The 22,679-nt window shown below is 39.9% G+C and overlaps 1 protein-coding gene across 3 annotated transcripts in view; it reads left to right on the top strand.

Moving 5' to 3' along the window:
- The first annotated feature begins 53 nt into the window (after positions 1–53).
- scube3 (signal peptide, CUB domain, EGF-like 3) overlaps positions 54–22,679 on the top strand; it is a 136,707-nt gene continuing 114,081 nt past the window's right edge. For all 3 annotated transcript variants that reach the window (XM_014023024.1, XM_014023023.1, XM_014023022.1), the window contains exon 1: positions 54–552. In XM_014023024.1, the coding sequence (XP_013878478.1) occupies positions 453–552 (100 nt within the window). In that variant the 5' untranslated portion in view covers positions 54–452. The remainder of the gene's footprint in view (positions 553–22,679) is intronic.

The following is a 22,679-nucleotide window of genomic DNA, read 5'->3' as shown; positions in this document are numbered from 1 at the left end:
GAGAGAGAGAGAGAGAGAGAGAGAGAGAGAGAGGAGAGGTCCGGAGCGCTTCCTCCTCCTCTCTCCTCCCCTTCAGCGCTCCATCTTTCTCCCTCTCTCCCTCCTCTGCCCTCGCTCTCCCCTTTCTCTCAAATTGACGTCGGATCTGGGCTCGAAACATGATAACAGAAAAGCCTCACTGCGCTCCGCGTTGTCGGCCTCTCCTCCTCCTCCTCCTCCTCCTTCTCCTCCTCAACCCAGACCACCTAAAACTCAAATAAGCAGCAGGCGTTCACAGGACTAAAAAAAAAAAAAAAAAAAGGCAGAAAAAAAAAGAGGACAGCACAATTCTCCTATCAGCGGAGGATAACAAGAAGACAGACCTCATACCACACTCAGCCCAACTGTGCGCTCCTCCTGCGCATCGCTCGCGACCTCACAGTGCTCGTGCTGGAACTCCGGTGAAAGTTAGCATGTATGCGCACGCTTGGATCCGCGCGAGCCTGGGATTTGTAGCGTTCTGTCTGCTCGTCTTTGTCCAGCGGCCAGCTTCAGGAAGCAAGACCGCTCCCGGTAAGTTTGCACCTAAAAAAAAAAAAGTATTTCTCTTATTTTACACTAATAACAGAAAGAGAACCGCTCATGTCTGAACGTAACAAGTTAAAAGTAAAATGAATAAATAAACAAAGAGCTGAATGAGGTCCGGGTTTAGGGTTAAGCTAAGTGACACAGTTCTGTTATCAGTTCTTGTTGCTTTTTGTTGTGTGTCAGCCTGCTGAGCTGCCTGACTGTAAGCAAACCTGCCCGGACAGAAAAAAAAAAAAAAGCAGAGTAAACACAACATAAATAGATAAATAGGCTGAGATAAAGTTTTCCCCGCGAGTTTTGCTGTTGTTGGAAACGAGCGGCAGCCTTTGATCTTCACAGCATCAACACTTCTGCTTCATAGTTGATCCTGCAGGTAATTGTAGCGAGACTAGCAGGAGGGATTTGTCACAGTCTAGACAAGTATTTGACACCAGCTTGCAACCAACACGTACACTCACATGCACACACCTACACTCACATGCACACACCTACACACACATACACACACCTACACTCATACACACACCTACACACACATACACACACCTACACTCATACACACACCTACACACACATACACACACCTACACTCATACACACACCTACACACTGCTGAGCCTCGCCTGACACTACAGCCACTGTACTGTCCCCACTTCTCATCCTCTCATCTTGGGAGATTTCACCCCCACCCCACCTCTCCCGAAGGACAAGACAGGCCGACAGTCAGACCCCTCCAGGCCACCTTTACCGGATCAAAGAAAAGACACACTCAAGTTTCTGATCCACTCGTCTGCTGCCCCCACCCCTCCTTCCCTCCCTCCCCCTCCCTCCTTTCAGGTTTTCATCACTTAATTTTCCCACAATACAAATGCCAAGCGAAGCTGCCAGAAAGTATTTGCATGCAAAGACACATCACAGCTCCTGTGTGAGTGCTGATTGTGGTCGCTGATGTTTAACACTCACTAAAAAGACATCTCTCAGGCAGCCAACAAGGAAAGGAAAAAAAAGAAGAGAGAGAGAGAGAGAGAGAGAGAGAGAGAGAGAGAGAGAGAAAGAGAGAGAGAAAGGGGGTGGGTGACTATTTTGCATCCTGGGTGGTCTGCCCCCGCTTGTGGGAAAACTCAATATTTACATTTTGCAATTAGAACTACTTTTTTCTCACTTTGTATTCCACAGCGTCGATTACACACTTCCTTGTGGCGTGGAATGCTGCCGTGTGAGAGTGGCCCAGTAATGACATGCACCTGTTTGTTGGTCACCGAGCGAAACGCAGCCGACGACCACTTGACTGGCCTCTCCTCCAGTTCCTGTTTATCCGTGCAAAACTCCGCGCCGACACGCTTCTTTTGCTTCGTCCTCGGCTGTTTGTCAGCACGTCGGACGGAAATGAAATAAATGTTGGGTTTTGATGTTGGAGGCAACTCTTGCAGTACTTTAAAAAAAAAAGGGGCCTTTGAAATCGGGAACCGTTTCGAAAAGATTATGAAACCAAAACGACGAATGAGTGACTAACAAACACAGTTTGTCAGTGCCGTATTTATCCAGCACAGATGTTGTCTTTACTCAGTGTCATTCTCATCATGGTGCTGTTTGTGGCGTCAGTCATTGCTCGGGGAGGGAAAAAAAAGACGAGTGGAGTTGGTAGAGGGAGGGAAAATCTGAGGATGACAAAGAAGGGAAAAAATGGGGGAAATCGGGAGGAATTAAATGCACGGCGAGAGCCGACGAGCCGGCAGACACAAGTGAGGAAAAAGAGGAAGCAAAAGAGGGGAGTGGGATACGTCATGGCAAATCACTTTCCCCTCAAAGAGTCGGCGTCTCTTACAGCGGCACCAAGGCAACGGTTGGTGTGGGGCTGACATGCTGCTGTGGCTGGCTGTGTTGGTGTAACCTCTGCTCCGGGGCCTGGGGATCTAAAGATGCGGGGCTGTCGGAGCGGGGAGGAAGGCCACATGCGGGCCTTGACACACTGTGGGAACCGAGCGGCCCGAGCAATATGAGGCCCAAGTGATGGGGAGGCTTACCTTGAGACACTCACTGAGTCTGCACTATGAGTGCAGTGGAAGGGAAGAAGAAGAAATCCCCCAACGCTCGCTCGCTCACCCCTCTCCTCTCGCTTTGTTTGCTTTGTCTCTGCTTCCCTTTCCTTTGCACTTAATGAAGTAGCTGCACTTTTTCTTTGTCAGCCACAAGCAACAACTGCATTACACCCTCCGTGTCAGAGAGTTCCCTGTCAGACCCATGTGCTAATTGTAGTTTTGCAAAAAAAAAAAAAAGAAAAAAAAAAAGAAGAGCACAACAACCCCCTGCCCTCTCCCGAACTTTCTCTAGTCATCTCCAGCCTATTTTAGTTATATAAGACTAAATGTGCTACAGGTCTGTGCAAAAATACAAGCATTGCTGGACAGTCAGTGCAATAAAAAAAGATCGTCTTTTAGGAAACACATTTTAACAACCTGTTGCTTCCAATCTAAGAGTCTTTCAGCTTCCGTTCGATGGATTTTCACACATTCTTCCTGGAAAAGTCTTCAAGCTCTGTGAGATTCTTGAGTCGTCTTGCGTGTTCTGCTCCTCTGAAGTCCAGCCTTAGATGTTTGATGTCGTTTTGCTTGGAGAGTTGAGGTGAGGTGGGGCGGGGTTGGGGGTAAATCTTTAGTTTGTTTCTCTCGTAGTAGCCTGTTGTGGACTTGGAGACATGTTACACCATCATTATACAGCTGGGTAGTCATTGCCTTTTTCTTCTTCAGCCTCTTTAACCCACGTTTTACAATTGGAGAGCTGTTCTTTTCTTTAATCATCATCTGCTCAAAGTGCTCCAAAACTCTTATTTGAACATATTTAGTGCACAATGCTCATTTTCAGAACTCATCAGTGCTATTTCTTGGGCTTTAACTTGTCCTTTGCAGTTGCTTTTAATTGCCATTTGTACATGAAATGACACAGCAGAACCTGAAAATGCTTTGCTGTTTTCTTGTCATCTTCTCCTGCTTTGTAATTTGCAGACTAAAAAAAAGGCAGATGTTTAAAGGTAGGAACTCACTGGGCTTCAACTGTTGAGGGACCTGTTGGAGTCCAACAGGTCCCTCCCAATTATATGTCTCCAACAGTTGGAGACATACTGTATAATTGCCAGAAATAAATGCAAAATTTCTACCGGAATCTCACTGAACATTTGCACAAAATCTCTGCAAAATTTACTGGGAATTTACATAATACTTTACATAAACAAACTGTGAAGGGTTCAAGAAGGGTTTCTGAAGGGGTTCTTAACCCTAACCCTAACCCCTGCTGTAACAATACATCAATCTGCATTGATAAATCAATTAAAGGAGACATATATCATGCTTTAAATCATTACTTTTCACATTTAAATTATTCAGTTGGAGTCTTTGTTAAGTGGAACTGCCAACACATTCTCACTCCCAACTCGTCAACATATTGATGCTTGGTCAGGTAGCCGTCTGCGTCCAGCTTCGGATGCGTCAGGTACCCCCCGCGCGTCAGTTCTTAACGAGATGAGGCGGAGGAGGACGAACGCGTTGTCATATTTTTTGAAAAGAGTAGGAAATGTGTGAAACTAACCATCCCAGACCCTAAATTTAACTTCTATTAGCCCTATACAGCCTATTCCCGACCTCAGTACCTAAAATTAACCATTAATCCTGATCCCTCATATTAACCTCAGACCCCCAACCCAAAGACCCCTAAGTGGTGCAACTCGGAAAAGCCGCGGGTGGCAATAACTGATGTTACCCGACACGTCAAAACTGTACGCAGACGGTCCCTGACCAAGCGTCAATATGTTGAAGAGTCGGGAGTGAGAACGTGTTAGAACTACAACACTTTGGTCTGAATTCCTCCTTATTGTAACTCCACAAGCCCCTCTTTCACCCCTTTTCTAAGCTGTGTCTCAGTTCAACTCGTTTTGAGGCTGTCCCTGTAAATCTAAATGAGGTGCTTCACACCTCGTCCCCCTCCAGCTTCCAGAGCAACCGTCCATTCTAGTTTGATAGAGGGGGTTTATGACTATATAATGGCACAGAAACATTTTATTTACAAATTAGTTAAAAGATGTCAACAACTTGTCCATCCAGACTTACATGTTGGAGCCAGATTCTGACCCAGAGCAAGAGGAGAATGAAAAAACTGTAGTTGGTAAGTCCAGACTTATTTTTGGCAGTTCCATTGCAAAATACTGTGAAATAATAGTTCATGAAACATCATAGAAAATTCAAAAAATGAACAGGTTGAAAAATATGACCCAAAGAGAATATTAAAATATCTACTCTGCACCTGGGGAAACTAAATTAAACTTTTCTGAAATGAGACTCCAGTACACAACAAAATGTATTTGATGGCTAAAAACAGCTAAATAAAAAAGGATATGCATATGTCCCCAACAAATGAATCAGTTATAACAAGGCAAAATGAAAACATCGATCCATATCATCATCATCATATGCCTGATGTGGATTGATACCATAATGCAATGATTGTGTCAGATGAATATATGATATCACATCATATCGACTGCAGACTCGTGAATTGAATCAAAATCGTATGACAGACATTGTGATATTGAAAAACATTGTTTCGTCAATCAGTCCAAACAAATGGATATTTGTTATTGTGATAAAGCTGGTGATTTACCCCAAGTTTCTGATTCTTGTCACAGCTCTATTTTGACAGAATTTTATTTTAACAGGGAGCAAGGGTTTAAGAAAACTGAGACTCCCCACGAATGTTTTGAGACATTTTGGAGATTCGCTTGAGAATGTTGTTTCTCACAGTTGGAGTCCAATGAAATCTTGGCTTTAGAGGAGCCATTGGCTGGGGATTGATGGTACAAAATGAGAGGGATCATTTATGAGCTTTAACATTTGCATTGACTGGGCCAGCAACAAAGGACCTCTGTGTTCAAATCTCAGCTCAGACCTTACCTTGCAGAGCAGGTAATCTCCAGGCACTGTCTCTGTCATTGTAATGGTTGGTTGTTGTTCTGTTAGCCCTTTTTGATGGATGTGCAAAGCAGCAGGGTGTTTCCTGCTTCTTGTTTTGTGACAGCTGGGACAAGCTCTTGTCTCTGTGATCCTGGATAAAATAAAACAAATATATGGAGTGAAAGAATTACATTTTCAACACCCAATCTTTCTGAAAGATGCTTTTGAATAATAATAATAAAAAAAAACATCTAGGGAAAAAGTTCCCATACATTTGTATTATTGTGCACACATTCCTTTAGCAGACTAAAAGGCTAAAAAGTGATTTGGTATGACATTGCTTCTCTTTTTGAGCTGTAAGTCACTTGGCCACTTATAGTTAATATTTACAATAGCAGAGGTTTTAACCAGGGGTTCCCAACCATACGATGCTAGAGAGCAAATGCACGGAGCTGTGACTGTGGTCATTTGGACACGTCTTTGAAATGCTACAGAAACCACATGAAAGAACAATTTAAACCAAGCATTTTCTCTCGCCTGGGCCTTTGGCCTTGAACTTCTCAGAATGTGCTGCTAATCAGAGAAGAAGAGGAGAGAAAAGCAGACAAAAGGCCAGAGGCTCGTCTTTCCATGAATACACCCGGTCAACATGCTTTAAAGTAACACTTGAACTGTATTTTAGGATTTCTTTTATCCCATTCACTCCTATTTCAACACATGGCATGGGTTTTGTGCTGCCCATGAACCCTTACATCCTCATGTGATGCAGTAGATCTCGCTGTTCCACTTCCCTCATTTGGTTGGGCCTTTAAAATGATCATGCACAAAGATATGGGTTTGCCAAAGGACAGATGACAACTGGAAGATATTCAGTATTAGATCAGCTAGAAATGTTTTTTTTTTTGGTCCTGATTTTAGTAGAAGTAAGAACTTCGTACACGAAAATTAGGACCACTTGTTGACTCTGAGCATTTATTTCTCCCCAGCATTGTCCCTCTAACACAGAGTGCTCTCTTGTGATTAGAACAGAGTGTCTCAGCCTGTTTTTTCTGCCGAAGCCATCGGGCGGTTTTGTTTTCATTATGATCAGAGGCTGAGGCAGGTTGAGCCCTGGGGTGGCCCCCATGGTCACTCGCTGATGAGTGGGTGAAGGTGACAAATCTAGCTTTTCTTTAGCACTCAGCAGAAACCCGTTGAAAGCATCGGCCTTACAAGTAGTGCTCCAGTACCACTGTACACATCGTTACAGAGTAGCAGAGATCATTACCTTGGCATTGCTAGAGTGTTGAGAAAAATAAAGGAGGTTCAGTCTAAGAGCAGGGCTGTATTGTGAGGATAAGTGAATGTGCAAGAGGAGGGATTTTAGACTGGATATAATGGTTGCACTTAGCAGAAAGAGGTTTTCCTCACATCCCAAACTGATGCTCTATTATAGCTGGAGAATCATTCAAAATCAGGTTGGGGTTTATTGAGCCTACTTATTCTTAATTCCCTGGCTTCTAGTTGGCCAAGCTGCAGCAACCATTTTACTTTGATTTCAGGGTGGACTGTCTGCAGAGAGAGAACCATGTTTACTGACAGGTAAATGGGGGTAATTTAGGAGAGATGAGTTTGGGAAAGCTGCTTTTATCTTCAAAAATGGAACGTAACATTTTCTGCTTCGCAACAGTGTCGAAGATTCTAATTTAAAGAAACCTTTCTGCTCAGAGTAAACAATCAGAGTTTTAGGTGTATGGCATTCAGTATACTTTGCACTTTTCTAATGAAGTAATTTTAAAGGGACAAAATATTTTGCAAATAAGCACATCATTTTTTGTCTTGGAAACAAGAAGTTCTTTGGGTTAAATAAGTTAGAGAGCATTTGGGCCAATAGCAGCTTAAACCATAGCTTCGAACTGTTCTTTAATCTTATTATTATTCTTATTTTTTTGCATCTGGTAATTCCTAGTATTTAAAAAAAACACAAACACAGTTAACCTGAAACAACGTTTAACACGACTGTGTCTGCGTGGTCCGTTTTAACTTAAGTGGCTGAAGTTTGCACGTATCACCTAATAAATCTTCAAACACTGCTCCACAGCGGCTAATAAGCATCTGAGAATCCAGATGTGTTCTTGTGTTTTTGTTTTTCTTTCTGCTGGAAGTAGTGAATAATAATCAGCCGTGTCAATCATTTAAAAATGGCAAATAATCAGGCTGATTAATTATACGACCACCTAATTGCTTCATCAGCAGTTATTAGCAACACAAATTGCTCAGGTGATAATCTAAAGTAACTTCTGAAACACTGATGTTATCAGCCTTATAAAGAGACAATATTTAGATCTAAACTGTACTAGCTATATATTTGTTGTTGTTTATAAGTTTAATGCTTATGTTCCAACTGTGCATTCAGTCGTCCCCCAGAGATATAACGATATGTTGAACTGTGAAGTTTTGGAGAATAAACGGGTGCCATCCCAGGAACTGGGCTGAGTGAAGTAAACTGTCAACAGATGATACTGGTTCTGTGAAGGAGCCTACAAAATGTCAGACTGTGAGAGGCCAGAGAGGAAAAGAGAGCTTGAACGCAAAGGGTTTTGTATTTCTGTTGGTGGAGTAAAACTGTGGAACAGTCTGAGTGTGGAACTTTAGGAGTGTCCAAACATAAAAAATAAAAATTTAAGGAGAGGTATAAAAATGTTATTTACAAAAGATATAGGGATGCTGAGTGTGTCTGATTATTATTTTTATTATTTTTATATTTTTTATCTTATTTTTTAAATTTTTTTTGCAATATACAGTATGGAGATGTTTGGGGCTGTGTATATATGTGTGTACATGTGTGTATGTATACATTTATGTGTGTATATACACTGCATGTACACGTACATTTACGTTTATGAATATATTCTGGTATTATTTAAAATTCTAGGTAAACAGATTGTTGTTTTAGTCCTTATGATATTGTAACTTCGAATAAGGAAAAAGAAGAATTTACTATTATTTTTGTTAATAAGCTTCGGAGAAGGGTGGGATTAAATAAGTTTTTTACTTCTTCCCATTCCTTTTCAAATATATTAATTTTGTTATCACTTTTTTTACTATTTTTTGTTTGTTTTTGTTTACATGTTGAACTAGATCTAAACAAATTAGCGTGCACTGTGTCCACACTTGTCATGCCACTATTCCACTGTTAATGATGCTGTTAGGCTGGAGCTTATCGATTCAGTCAAAATTAATCGTGTGGTTTTGGTGCCATACCTGCCACTAACTGTCTTAGCGTTAGTGTTAGCTTCCACTAATTTTGTAATGTGTTGAGCAATTTAGCTTTAGCAAAGTAGGGTTGGGCATAATTGTATTGTTTGCAATTAATCGTCAGAAAAAGATCAATTAGTTTATATTCTGCTGAGCTTGCTTAACAAGGTTAAATCACCTGAGATTTTTCTGGATCTGAAGCTACAACAGGTTGAAGAAGAAAGCTTTGCAGAAACATTGGGTGTAATGTGGAAAGTTCTTGCTTGTCTCTTTCACATTAAAACAAACAAATAAATAAAATAAAAAAATCAACCTCAAACTCTAAATCTTCTTAACTCATTTGATTAATCTGAACTTTACGGAGTCCTTGCTGGTTTCTTGGCAACTGCAGTGAGCTGAGAAAGTTTGACTTGTGACCTCCGGACTCACAAAATTGTTGTTTCTACACTTAGTTTGGTTTTCTATTGATCATTCAAACAAGTTAATTAGTGAGCTTTAGCAGCAGAGACAACGCTGTGCTAGCTGACTCTGTTTACAGCTTTTCGTGCTAAGCTAGGGTATCAATGACCTTGTCATTTTCTGTTCATTAAGTTCTTGTAATCTGCACAAATGTACCACATTTATCAGTGAACCCATCACTTCTCTGTTATTTTTTTAAATGTGGTGTGAATGTCAGGCCCCAGTCAAACAAAGCCATTACCTGTGGACACAGCAGATTGCCTGCTGCTAACACAGGGGAACCTATCAGCTTTTGAAACCCCTCTGTCACGGTACCTTTCCCCCCGCTTCCTTTAGCAGAAAATCACTTTATCAGCAGCTAGAGAGACCCTTGTGACCGCTATTTGTCACCTCATTTGGAATTGTTGCAGAGCTGTCAAAGCTGCAGATTTCAGGTTGTACAGGAAGAGGGGAAATGTAAGTCAAAGCACTGGAGCCTGTCCTAGAACACCAGCACTGCTGTTTTCTAATGTCCCAAAAACTTGGAGGTCTTTAACTCAGAACTACAGAAAGCAGAACTTGTTTGGGTCTTGTTTGTTTTTCAAGGCTTTAATGTGAACAGTATGTTCCTAATGAGGCCTGTGATTTCTCTCTCAAATGTGGCATTGTGGTTAAAATGAGAAAAACCGTCTCCTTCCTTCCATCTCACGCTGTCAGCAGCCTTTTGTTCTCTGTACAGATGCGGCGCTGTGCCGACAGCGTCTCTGTTGGTTTCGGGGGAGGATGGAGTCAATGTTGACAGCACTCCGACCCCCTCAGTCTAGATGTGTGTCTGAACCTCCGTTACAAGGTCTGGTGGCTCGCTGAGGGACCTCAGTGTCCCTCAAATAGCTGCAGCAGCTCTTAAAGCACTAATCCTTTAAATTACTCACAACCCTCATTTATTTTAGTGCTGCATTAGAGGAAATCAGAGGGGCCTATCATCTCAGTGTCTCTACACCATCCTTTTCCCTTTCACACTGTTTCTTACTCTTTTTTTCACCTTATGGCTGAATAATGGGGCAGCGTCTGTCTGAGAGTTTGGTGGGGTCAGGGAGGGACGTCATTAGGCTGGTCTGCGTTGGTCAGCTCTGTTAGGAGGGGGTTGGGGGTCAGAAAGAGCCTTGTTTACAGACTGTGGGTGTTTACATTCCTGATGGTGAGCACTAGTTTTAGAGACTTCTGGAAGTGAAAGGAAATGCTCTTATTCTGCTTAGTAATGGAAAAATCCAGCCTGAAACATCAAGGAATCCAAATTGGGGGGGGGGGGGGGGAGTTATTTATTTGGTGGGCTTGGGCCAGTGCATTGTGGGTAAAAAGAGGGATGATTTCCCTGTTGAATCTGACACTTCCTATATGGACAAGGGCATGGAAAAAACTGTACAGTCTTCTGCAGTGATTTGCTTAAAACCAGATAAATACATTTTAGACTTTTATTCATTAACAAAAAACTGAGTCCTATTTTAAACACATCCATGTGTCATACAAGCAGAAAATGTAAATCTTAATTATTTTTATATAAAAATAATATTTGAATACATTTGATCACTGAATGCATGTGTGACCATTTTAAAACTGTTATTTTTATAAATAGTCTTAATTAATTAAAAAAACTATTTAGTATTATTAAGCAAATAGAATAAAATGTTAGAATCTGTTATTGTTGAACTAACAGTAAAGACAGTTACGTAGAATGAATAAACATCCATCCATCCATCCATCCATCCATCCATCCATCCATCCATCCATCCATCCATCCATCCATCCATCCATCCATCTATCCATCCATCCATCCATGCATCCATCCATCCATCCATCTATCCATCCATCCATCCATCCATCCATCCATCCATCCATCTTGTTCTGGAGTCATGTCTAAGGGGTAGCAGCCTGAGCAGGGAGGCAGACCTCTCTTTCCACATCCTCCTCTTCCAGCTCTTCCAGGAGGTCTTCTCCGGGGTCCCTTCCTATTTAGACATGCCCAGAACACCTGACCAGGAGGCATTCGACCAGAAACAGTCATTAACTATCTAAATGACTGTTTCATGTTGAGTAGATTGAATAATTGTTTAGGAAGTGCTCAGACATTCAGCCCTTTTAAAATCTAGTTTTCTGTAAGAATGAAAACATGTAACACCACAGAGTCACGTGTTTTTTTACACTCAGATTGTTCTGGTTTTGTAAGGTTTTTGCTCTTTTGTTGCCTGTCTGATGGATAAGTTTATGTGGGCTTTGTGTTCAGGGGTTTCTTCAATCTCATACCACTATCACTGTCGTTAACTTTCCTCGGTTTTCTTGCTTTGTTTCTGTTAATTTCACTCTCTGCTCTGCTACACCTGGTTCTAGATTCTTTATGGCACACCTGCTCTGCATCATGTCAGCATTTTTACATCATGTCAGATTTTTTTTGTCATTTTAAAATCTGTCTAATTATTGCACTTGCAAAAAGTTGAGATCAGCTTTGACTCTCAAATCGAAGAGATCTAAAATTTCACACAGAAAAAAACAAAGCATTTTATAAAAAAAGAAAAAAGTAATAAATAGTTGTTAACATTAAGATTAAATCTAACAGTCGGTGAGATAAAAAAGTGTGTGTTTTTGTGTGACTTCTTTTCTTATATTTTCTTGTGTGACTTATTTTCTGTTGGTTGAATTTTAAATCAACTAATTTATTTCAAATAGTGTCTCTTTAAAATAGTAATTAAAACTATTTTAAAGCACATTTTGAGCTTTGATGAAATGATAAAAAATAAAAAATTATGTTGTGTAAATCAAATTTAGTAGCATCTTAAATAGTGAGGTTTTGCCCTTTTTTATTTATTTTACATATTTGAGATATTTTTCTGATGTAATAATTTTCACACGATGAAAAGAAAATGTTTGTCTTGTTTAGCAGTGTTGTTTTTTTGTAAATCTGACAATTAGGGTTTTTTATTGCTAACTATATGATGGTGAACTGAAGCATTTTCTGTTTGTTTTTATTGAGGGGGTGGGTGTGAGCTGGTTACAGAGTTTAAGCCTGAAGTGCACATGTCCAGTGCAGTGATCGCCACAGTTCTGAGCCGCTGCTCACACAGACAAGCATTGACTTTCTACCTCTGTTTGACAGGAAACAACTAAAAATATCACAGTCATGCTGTAATTACTACGTTGCTGTCTTTATAGTCAGGACCGTATCTGGCCACAGCAGCCACCAATGAATGTAATTGCTGTGTGCAGAGGGGAGAGTGTCATGTCAGTTAGTTCTGCTTGTATAAATATATGGCATACAGCTGGACCAAGTGCCACCCTTCCTGCCTTTAAAATATGTTTCACAAGGCCAAGAAATCATTAACAGCTGAGTGAAAAATCTGCTGAAATGTAAAGATAAATTTCTTGTCACTTTGATGAAAGACAGTCCCAGTTTACGCTCGTTCACCTTCTGATATAGAGCGAGTGTTGGGCCAACACCTCTCTGTGCTCTCACTGTTCCTCCATGATGCCCTTAATTACTGTAATAAGTGTTTTCCTTCTGAAGGTCTGTGAGTCACAGTCTATTAAGGCCACACATGCTAGAGGAAAGGGCCAAACACCAGATGCCGGCTCTGTCGACATCAGAGAACAGCCACCATTCATCCAGGGCCCCGAGCTCGAGCTACCTCGAGAAATGTTTCATAAATGACGCGAGGTGAGTCGCTCTGCAGTCTTCAGACGCGAAGCCGCCTCTCATTGTTTTTTTGGGAATGCTGCGGAATGCTCACCGAGGCGTTGACAGATTGAAGACGTCGACACAAAGATTGTGTCTGTGTTGGTGTGAGCTGGTTTGCACGCTGTCAAAGAGACACGCCAAAGACACGTCCAGTGAGTGTTTGTTTAAAATGTGTGAAAAGAAACACACAGTTTTTTTGAATTGTTCAGTAATTTCAGCTGAAGATGCTTTAGAAAGATCTTGAAGCTTTGGAGAAGCCACCCTAACAGCTCCTGGTTATTATTTGAGTCATTTGCAGAATTTTTCCTTTTGATTTGCAGGAAGTGAGTGTTACCATCTTTGTTCATTATGATGTAAAATTTACTATATATATGTTGCAACTGTTGTGCAGCGATTGTAAAAAGATTTGTAAGCAACCATATAAATTAATATGTTTTTTGGGCAGCCAGTTTGATACTATATGTTTTCTCCAGGAGTAAAGTGAGTGGTTACATCTTTCATTTCAAACTTGAGTCCTCTACCAGAGAGGCCTCAGAGTCTGAGGGTTCAGTGCAGTATTTAGCTGTTCCCAGAGCTGTGCTCTTCTGGACAAAGATCTCTGAGGTCATTCCTGGGATCTGTTGGATCCACTCCTCCAGTTTGAAGGTAACATCTGGGTGCACTGATGACCACTGGTACCACTGAGGTCTTGACTTTCTACAACTCTTCTGTTTTCTCTTTCAGCCTTTGACATTTCCAGAGCTTCCTGTCCTTCCACACATCACTTGGGTTGTTTCTGAATATTCCATCCATGTTTGCTTTGCCTGCCTGGGTCGTATGTCCTGCTGTAATGTGATGGACTGTTTCAGGTTCATGTTGGGTCATGTCTGGTATGGTAGACCCCAGCCTCTGTTGCTCTTATGCTGTTAGTTCCTTTTCAGCAGGATTCTGCCGTGCATGGGCTTATTTTTCCATCCTCTTGTTTCTTCTCTTCAGTCAGGAGTTTCTGTGGAAACTTTCTTCCTGATGCACTACGAGCAGATCTGTCAGGTTCTGCCTCTCTCTTTTCTCATACAGTTTCAGGATGCTGGATTTGAGGTGAAAGCCTCTGTAAATTGTGAGGAGCTTCTTTGTCTAATTGTCAGGGGCTTCTATGAGCATCACCTTGGTGTATGTGACCTGTGTAAGGCTGTCTTCTCATTGAGTTCTTGGTGTACCTTTAATCAGTTCAGATAGTGTGAAGGAAAAAAATATTCTGGCATGAACTTCATAATGTAGAGTTTTTATTTAAAACGTTTCTAAACCAAAGGTTTGAGAGTCATTTTCAGATTAGTATAATTTTGTACTGAACAGCATAAGGGTGCGGGGAATGCACGTCACCTGCCACCTTGCGTGCTTTAAACAAAAATGTTGTACAGTCTGTTAGTACTCAGAGTATGTGTGAGGGATTGACTCTCAGCAACTATAATACTAAATTTTAGCTTAATATTTGTCAAATTAGCTGAGTTAAAGTCATTCTTTGTTTGTTAGATGATAAACTCAATTCAATTCAAAAATTTTGTTTATTTCAGTAAAAAAATAATTGTATGCAATAAAAAAACAAAGAAAACACACAAATCAAAAATCTAAATAAAATTAAAGGTAGCAGACGAAGAATAAATCTTACAATGTATGCCCCTTTTGTCCCCAAAATATATTCAAACAAAATATAATTTACAAAACAATATTAATAAAAACATCAACTCAAACAACAATTCATATAGCTTCACATTTTACTTTTCCATATACCTTCAACAAACTACACAGCAAAAACAGGAGTGATAAAATGTCAGTGTTAAACTTTTGGGTGTTGATTTAACACCTCCTAGTGTTATTTTAACACTTTCTGAGTACACTCACACCCAGTGTTGGTGTTAATTCACAGTGTTGATTTCCTCAGTGTTGTCTCAACACTGGTCAGGGTTAAATAAGCTCCACCCACAGTTCAGTCTTATACAACACTTAACAGTGTAGCTATATAATACCATACAGTGTTGAAAGAAATTTTCTGAAAAGCCCCGCCCTCTTCCACCTCATGTCAGACAGACCAGTATTTACCCAGCATTCCTTGCTGAGAAATCTTGCAGAAATTATGTTTTTGCATGTTTATGACTATTAAAGACGTTCACGAGAGTAAAAATTAGTTGTTCTGGTTAGTTTTCTTGTTCAGTTTGATCAAGTTGTTCAACTTTAAGTTTATGCTATTGGCCAAGAATCGACACCATGAGTGAGAGGTATGTCCTGGTGTGTGAAGAGTGACTCTATTATATAGTACCATTGAGTGTTGATGCAACACTCCAAAGAGTTTGATATTAACTGTGATTGTTAAATTTACACTCAATTTGATGGTGTATTGACATCTTGTGGTGTCCGTTAACTTTTCAAACACCACGATTTCCTTTGTTAATAATAATACGCTGGTGATACTTTTAAAACTGTATTTTAACACTGTTGAAATGTTAATATGATACTCAGTATTGTTGAACATTAAACACAGGCTGGTGTTACATTTAACACTATATTTTAACACTAAAACTTTTTTATGTTAATGTGACACCAAGATTTGTTGAATATTAAACACTGGTTGGTGTTAAATTAACAAAAAAAAATGAGTGTTAAATTTTAACACATAAATGTTATTTTAACACCAGCGAGTGTGGACACATATAGACACTTTGGTATTAAAATTAACACTGTGGGTGTTAAATCTGTCTCTTAAATACATAGATCTGACATTTTTAAGATCATCTTCCAGATCGTTCCACAATCCTATACCCTGGATTAAAGTACATCTTTCACTCAAGCAAGTACGAAAATATGGCTTCACAAGCATTTTCATCCCCTTAAGATAATAACAACTGTCTCTTAACAAAATTTGCATGAATGTTGGAAGGTAATACGTTTCTGTGAGCCTTGTACATAAACAGTAAAGTATTATAATCAACCAAATCATAGAATTTCAAAAAATAAACTCTGGCAGCCACCTTGAATGAGGATGAATCCAAAAGCTGAGTGATTACTATCTGAACATTTTAATTAACTCTGTCCAGCTGTTTGTGAGATTTTTTGCTAAAAGTATGACAAACACACACCCATAGACAGACAATTACATCACCTGCTGCAGTGAAAGCTGACTGAACTGGAAGTTAGAATACTTAAAATCTTTGCAGAACGGTTTAAGACATCCAGATTTTTCTTGATTATGGAACCAAATTTTAAACCATGACTAAATTATGTTTCCCATCATGAACAAAGTAAGATTTTATTTTCAGTTACTTTGAATATAATTATTTTCTTTAAAACACAAATATTGTTGTGTGTTTTTTTGTATGAAACTGCTGTTGTGCACCTTTGTAGTTTCGTTCCACATAGATCCTTTAAGCGGGACAGATTTAGACAAATTTCTTTCAGCAGGTTAAAATGTCCTGAAACCCATCTTTCACATTCATGCCCATTTTGCTTTTGCACTTGGATTAATTTAAGGCTTTGTGCTGTAAGCAGGAAGAGCTTTTGAAGGTGTGATCACTGTATTTAAAAAGCTAAGGATCAGTCAGTGGTCATGACTCCTAAACATTTTAGACCGTGTGAAGGATGAGTGCAAACATCCCGAATGGAACCGATGGATATTTTTATTCGAAACCTTTTAGAGGCTTGCTGGACAGCCAACAGTGTACCCCTTCATTAGTTGAGACGGGAATCTGGGCAGTAGCTCTGGTGAGGTGCTAAATCTTGTCCTATGTTGACGTCTGCTTTTCTGCTTTTTGTGGTGGGAGGCTGGCTCGTGTCCAGCCTCGAATAACCCTAAAAATGCTCACGGTGCTGTAGTATTGCAAGAATCTTCTCAAAATCACAAGTTAATGAAAGTAATCATGTTGCGTTTCATGAGGACGTTGCTTTTAAACTTTTACAGACAATAATATTATGTGTTTTTATCTCCACTATGTGTGTGTAAAAGCTCTCATACTGTGTATTTCTTTGCTGCTTCTCACCAGCAGCAATTATTCCGATCTGAACTCCGTCCTGCTCAACCGCAAACTAAACTGTAGTGTAAGTGTGGTTCAAAGGTGGATAATTACAATATGGTCCTTTGTAATTATACACAGTTTGACAAACGTTGTGATCACAAGAACACACTTTTACGGTGCTGAACCCGACACCCTTCCTGCTTTTCCACAGAGCGGTAATAAGAGTGGAGGGCAGAATCAGAAAACAGACCACAGATGAAGAAAATGAAGGTTTTGTTTTGATTTTTATCCAGAAATATCTGTTGTGAAATCTGTCACCACATCAAATTTATTGAGTTAAAGTCATTTTTAGGTTGACTAAGCTTGATCAGTTGTGATGACCATCTTGAATTAGATTGATCCCAGAAGTTAATCATCAGTCGATGTACATCCAGTGATTGTGTTTTGAAAGTTTCATTAAAATCTGTCCGTCTGTTCTTGAGACTTTTCACTAACAGACGGGCAGAGTTGACTCCAAATAAAATGGCAAAGTTTTTAACTAAGTTCATGTGCAACGTGTTAGTGTTCTAAATATGTGTTGGGGTTCAGTCTTAGCTGCTATCACACTAAGTTTTACCACAATATCACACATCTGAATGTTTCTGAAGGCCAGCATCCTGTGACACCCATTTTAATTGACGCCAGTAGCTGTTGATTTACTTCCAATAATTATTTTCAATGAGTTTCATTACATTTTGTCAAGTGAGGTTCAAGAGATATTTTGCTAACAAACACATATGAATACATACACACAGTCACACACATATAACATTCTGGCCTGTGTTTGAATTCTTGGCAATAGATGTGTCATTGCTCTCACTAAGTGCGTCACTTATTTTTGACACATTTGACTCTTAATTTGAACTTGATTGCGCTACAGCTCCACGTAACGGGGGAGATGGTGTCCATGACTAGCAGTCACTGTGGGGGGACACCCTTGAAACAACCTAACATGCATGTTTTTTGTCGGTGGGAGGAAATCGGAGTATCTGGAGAAAACCCATGTCTGCACGGAGAGAACGTGAAAACTCCGCCCAGGAAGGCCCCAGGCTGGGAGGAGATCCTGCGCCTTTTTCTGTGAGGCGATAGTTCTAACCGCTGCCGCCCTGTGTCTGATATCCTTTTGATCTATTTCTGTACCTGAAGCTGATGGGTTGAGGTTGGGTGGGGTAGGGGTTGGTGGGTGTGTTGGGTGGGGGGGGGCAGGTTTTGGGCAAAGCAAACAGTGAGGGGTCTCAGCACTCTGAGCAAACAAGGCTCCATGTTTGAACTACACACCTTCGGATCTACAGTTCTCTCACACACTCGTTCTCTCCCCCTTTTTAGTCTCATTCCTTGCAGAACGACCCCCCTCCCCTCCCCTTCAGCCAGCCCAGTTAAATGTGCTGCTTATCCCGGGGCTGACCCATAAATCAGAAAGGAAAGGCACCTTTGACAAGGTCTCACCTCCTCAGCCAGCCTGGGCACCTCTGACTTACATTTCCTGATGAAACAAAATGCAATAATTGCCTCACGCAGAAACAACAGAGGTTTTATCCAACAAATCGAATGCGTTTCTTATAAATCCCTCTCCACCTGCCCCTGCCAGCCCTCCCACTATTGTCTGCATTGCTGAGCAAGGTCGTGTGACGATGCATTCAGGAGTCAAACAAGCAGCACATTTTAAAAGTTTTATTGAGCGTCCTGCACACGACATGCAGGGAAACCGGTTCTTCATCACCCCTTTAACTTTCTGTCCAACAGAATCATTGAACCTGAGATTCCAAGAACGTCAGCAGGTTTAAACGCAGACTTTGTGGCTTTAATATGCTCAAGCAGTATTCAAAATGACACACTCTCCGTGGAGAAACGGCTCAACATCTGAGCATCGACCAACATTTCTGTAGTTGTGTTGTTTAGCCTTTGTTTATCCATCCTTGTGTCAGTGCTTTGGCTTCATTCTCTGTTGTTTTTTTCTTGTTTCCAGCAACTGTGATTCCCACACACCATAGAACGAAAGGAAGGAAAAAAAAAGCTCTCAGTGAAACACAATCTGTTCATCTTAAGCATGACTCAATTACCAAACTGTGTTGCTAAACACGCCACGCTCAAAGCACCGTCCTCTGGGCTGAAGCAAGGAATGTATTGAATCTGACATGTTTATTTCTTCGACGAAGGCTCTTTGGGTTTCCAACGACACCAGCGCACAGCTTTTGTTGTCCAAGTGTCTGCTGGAAGCCTCCCAGTTGCTTTTATGGCTTAATTTTTTTAAAACAGTTCCCTGACAGACATTGATTGTTGCAGTTTGTGGTCCAGGATTTCTTAATTTGTATTTATTTCATTTTTTGCAGTTCCCATCAAAGACAGTGAGAGTGTAAGAATCATCTGTTTATTAACACCAGTGCTTGCTGGTTTGCACAGTTTGTACCAGCTGTGAAATTTAGGTGTTTAAGGCCCAGTTATTCCCAAACCTGTTAATACAGTTATTAGAGCTGACTGTGGTCATGTTTTTCAGGTAGGTTTAGTTAAACTGATTTATGGGTTGGCCCCAGCTAGTTTAGTTGAAACACAAGACTTTAGATGAGAAATTGTATTTTGGTTTGTTTAAAATATAGCTGTGTAGTGTACATTTAAAAAACTAAAATCTAAATATGTAATAATTATGCTTCTTTGAAAAAAAACCCATAAAAAATCATTATTCATTTGGTTAACATGCTTGAGTATACCAGTTTTATACAAGGTGGTTTAGTTATTTATTTATTTTTTACTAATCTATAAAACAAAAAAAGCTGTTGTTTGACTCATTAGTATTAAAAATATTTTATTGTGCGAGGGGATCACTTTTATAAATCTTTTATCTGAAAACCATAACAAAAAGATGTAAGTTTAGGTATTTTTGTGAACCAGAAATAATTTAATTTTTAAAAATCTTTTTAAAAGTTAAATTTAAAAAGAAGAAGAAAAAAACTCCATGTCAGGTATTGAGATAAAAAGAAAAATGACTTTATTAACAGAAAACCAGTTTTATTATTTTGAAATCCCAAAAGGAGCTTAATAAATCTAACAATAAAACAATAATAAGTTTAGTGTGGCTGTTTTTACCAGTGGTGTCTTCAGGACTTTAATGGGGTGGTCACTGAAAAACCTGGGGTGTTTGAAGTAATTAAGTTGCCTTGTTTAGTTTCTAATCAGTCGCCAAACCCTCCCAAAGTTGGTTTGCATTTTTTGTGCTTGAAAATAGATTGAAATGGGGTCCAGATGCCTGCAGCTGTTCTGTGAATGTTTGGGGAGAGACCTTGTTTTGTGATTTTTTGTTTTAGCATATTTCATATATCACAACTCAAATGTGAGACCCTACAGATCCTGCAAAGAAATAGAGAACCCTCAAAATGTATTGAGATGAAAGAAGTGAGGAGATTTTATAAAAACTCAAACTCTGTGCCGCAGCTAAGCACCTAAATCAACCTCCCATTTATTAAATAAACAAAAACACACCAGACTGCTTGAGGATACATGATTTGGACATTCACTATTTTGGACATTCAGTCAGTTCCTCAATGTTTTATTAAAAACACCTATAGACTAAATAAATATCTAATAATGAAGCTGTTTGAAAGAGGATGAGAAAACCATGAACATTCTTTTTGACAAGTCGTCTGCATAAACTATGATACAAGACATCAACTTCTGAGACATCTTCACTGTCTTTAGAGCTTGGATTTGCTTGGTGTAATTTGGGAGGGGGCAACTGAGCAGAGTTTAGCCATGAACTTAGTCATACAATAAGCACTGAGAATGAGAAACATATACTTGGAACTCGGAAGAATGGGAGCAACAAAACAGTGATAGAGACCACACTAGGATGAAATGAGGATAATTGTGATAATATGAGCATACAGTTCATGAGACTGATTTCTGCAGTTTGTTATATATTAAGTCTGTCAGTTTGAGTATTTTACAAAAAAATGTTTGTAGTCCAAGTTTATAAACTTACAGAAACTGGCCAGGTTTAACTTCTTGATGAGGTTCCTGAGTTTATTCCTGCACAATTCAATCAACCGACATTTGTTCTAAACAGCTAATGTAAATACACAGTGTGTACTTGTGTTTTATTCTATCGTGTAAGCCTTTGTTGAGCAGCATGTTATTTTACTTTAATGTAATACTTGTGTGAAGCAAAAATGCTAGATATATTTGGCTCTGCAAAGTCTGATTTTAACACTAACAAGAACTCTGCCTTTTATGCTGTTTTGTGTTGTGGTTATGTCAGTCAGAATGACGGCTGGTTACCATTTATTTAGTGGCCACATATTTACAGACAGAGTTGCACCCAGCAGCTTCTGTTCTCAGTCACATTGTTTGAAACACAAAAAGAAACTAAACACACTACCACAGAAATGCAGACCATACACCATAGGCCCTGCATCAATTTAGTGTGGAAGCATAAATTAAGCTTCAATTACATAATTTCACCAGCTGTTGTGGTGTTAACCAAACATAAAGCCTTGATAATTGTTTTAAAACACTAAGGTCCTGATTTACTAAAGATTTGCTTTTGTAAAAACGTGCAAACTTGATAGTGTGCACAAAGCTGATCTACCAACTGTGCGCACCGAAACTTGCAAATGTATAAAATAGCAGATGCAATCTGTTTAGCGTCTTTGCCTTCAGGAGTATGCAGATTACACGATGATTATAAGAAAGAGGGGGCTAATGCTAAGCGGAGACTCATCTTTTCTATACTGGGGCAAACAAATGTCTATCTGAGTTAATGTTTTGGAAGAGCTGAAACAACGGCTCTCTCAGAGCAACTCAGCCTGTGTGCACGTCGGCACGCTCCCGTAACAGCGCTGTAGAAGAGAGGAGTTTGGTCACACGAGCTAAGTTGGACATAATCTGTTAGATAACGACACTCTGAACACATAAACTTATAGTGTGTTAGAGTTTAGATACCAATGTCTCGGGTAGCTCAGGAGTGAATTGTGGAGGACGGGGTTTGCTCACTCAGGACTGGAGCTGCAGGCTGACCAGTGTTTATCCTGCAGGTTCACCATCATCAGAAAGACCCAGCCTGCTCTGCTCTGATTGGATAAAGCTGTGGGGTTTGTTTGATTTGTTGAAAGCAGCGTCTGTTTAAACCTGTATCACACTGGGCAGCTTTGACGAGACCACAACAGAAAACAAGCAGTTTTCTCTACCGACACGGACAAAATGACGTCAGTCATGAAAATAGCATATCATGATATAATTTATTTTCCCGGGCAAGTATTTTTTTTTACTGGTTTTATCTTGAATGATATAATATGGCCCAGCCCTAGCCCTATATGTAGAAAAGTATGTCAAAATTGTACTGCGTGCAATTATTCATCAGTAAACAATTAATGTTTACCACTTTGCAATTACTGCAATTAGTGCCATTTGATGATGTATTTTTGTGTGTGATACACCATTACTATCAGGTGTATATGTGAGTGCAATGGTGGAAGGTGTTGTAAAGCAGCTAAAGCTAACCGAACACTATGAAACTGTTCAATCACCTGAAACACCGGCATAAACCAGAGTACAAGTAAAGCCAGAAAATATGGACCAGGCCAAAACATCAGCCACATGCAAACATAATCACCATCTATTAATCGACATATTAATTGCTGTAAGCTAAATGCCACAATTAATTTTGATAAAATCTTATGTCAGTATTACCCATTGCTACCATTTAGTACATTTGCTAGGTAGATGCAAACTAGTTGCGGTACCTGCTCTGCCTCAGAT

Source organism: Austrofundulus limnaeus, unplaced genomic scaffold, assembly GCF_001266775.1.
Source record: "Austrofundulus limnaeus strain Quisiro unplaced genomic scaffold, Austrofundulus_limnaeus-1.0 Scaffold354, whole genome shotgun sequence".
NCBI classification, from domain to species: Eukaryota; Metazoa; Chordata; class Actinopteri; order Cyprinodontiformes; family Rivulidae; genus Austrofundulus; species Austrofundulus limnaeus.
This window is presented reverse-complemented; position numbering and strand designations above follow the sequence as displayed.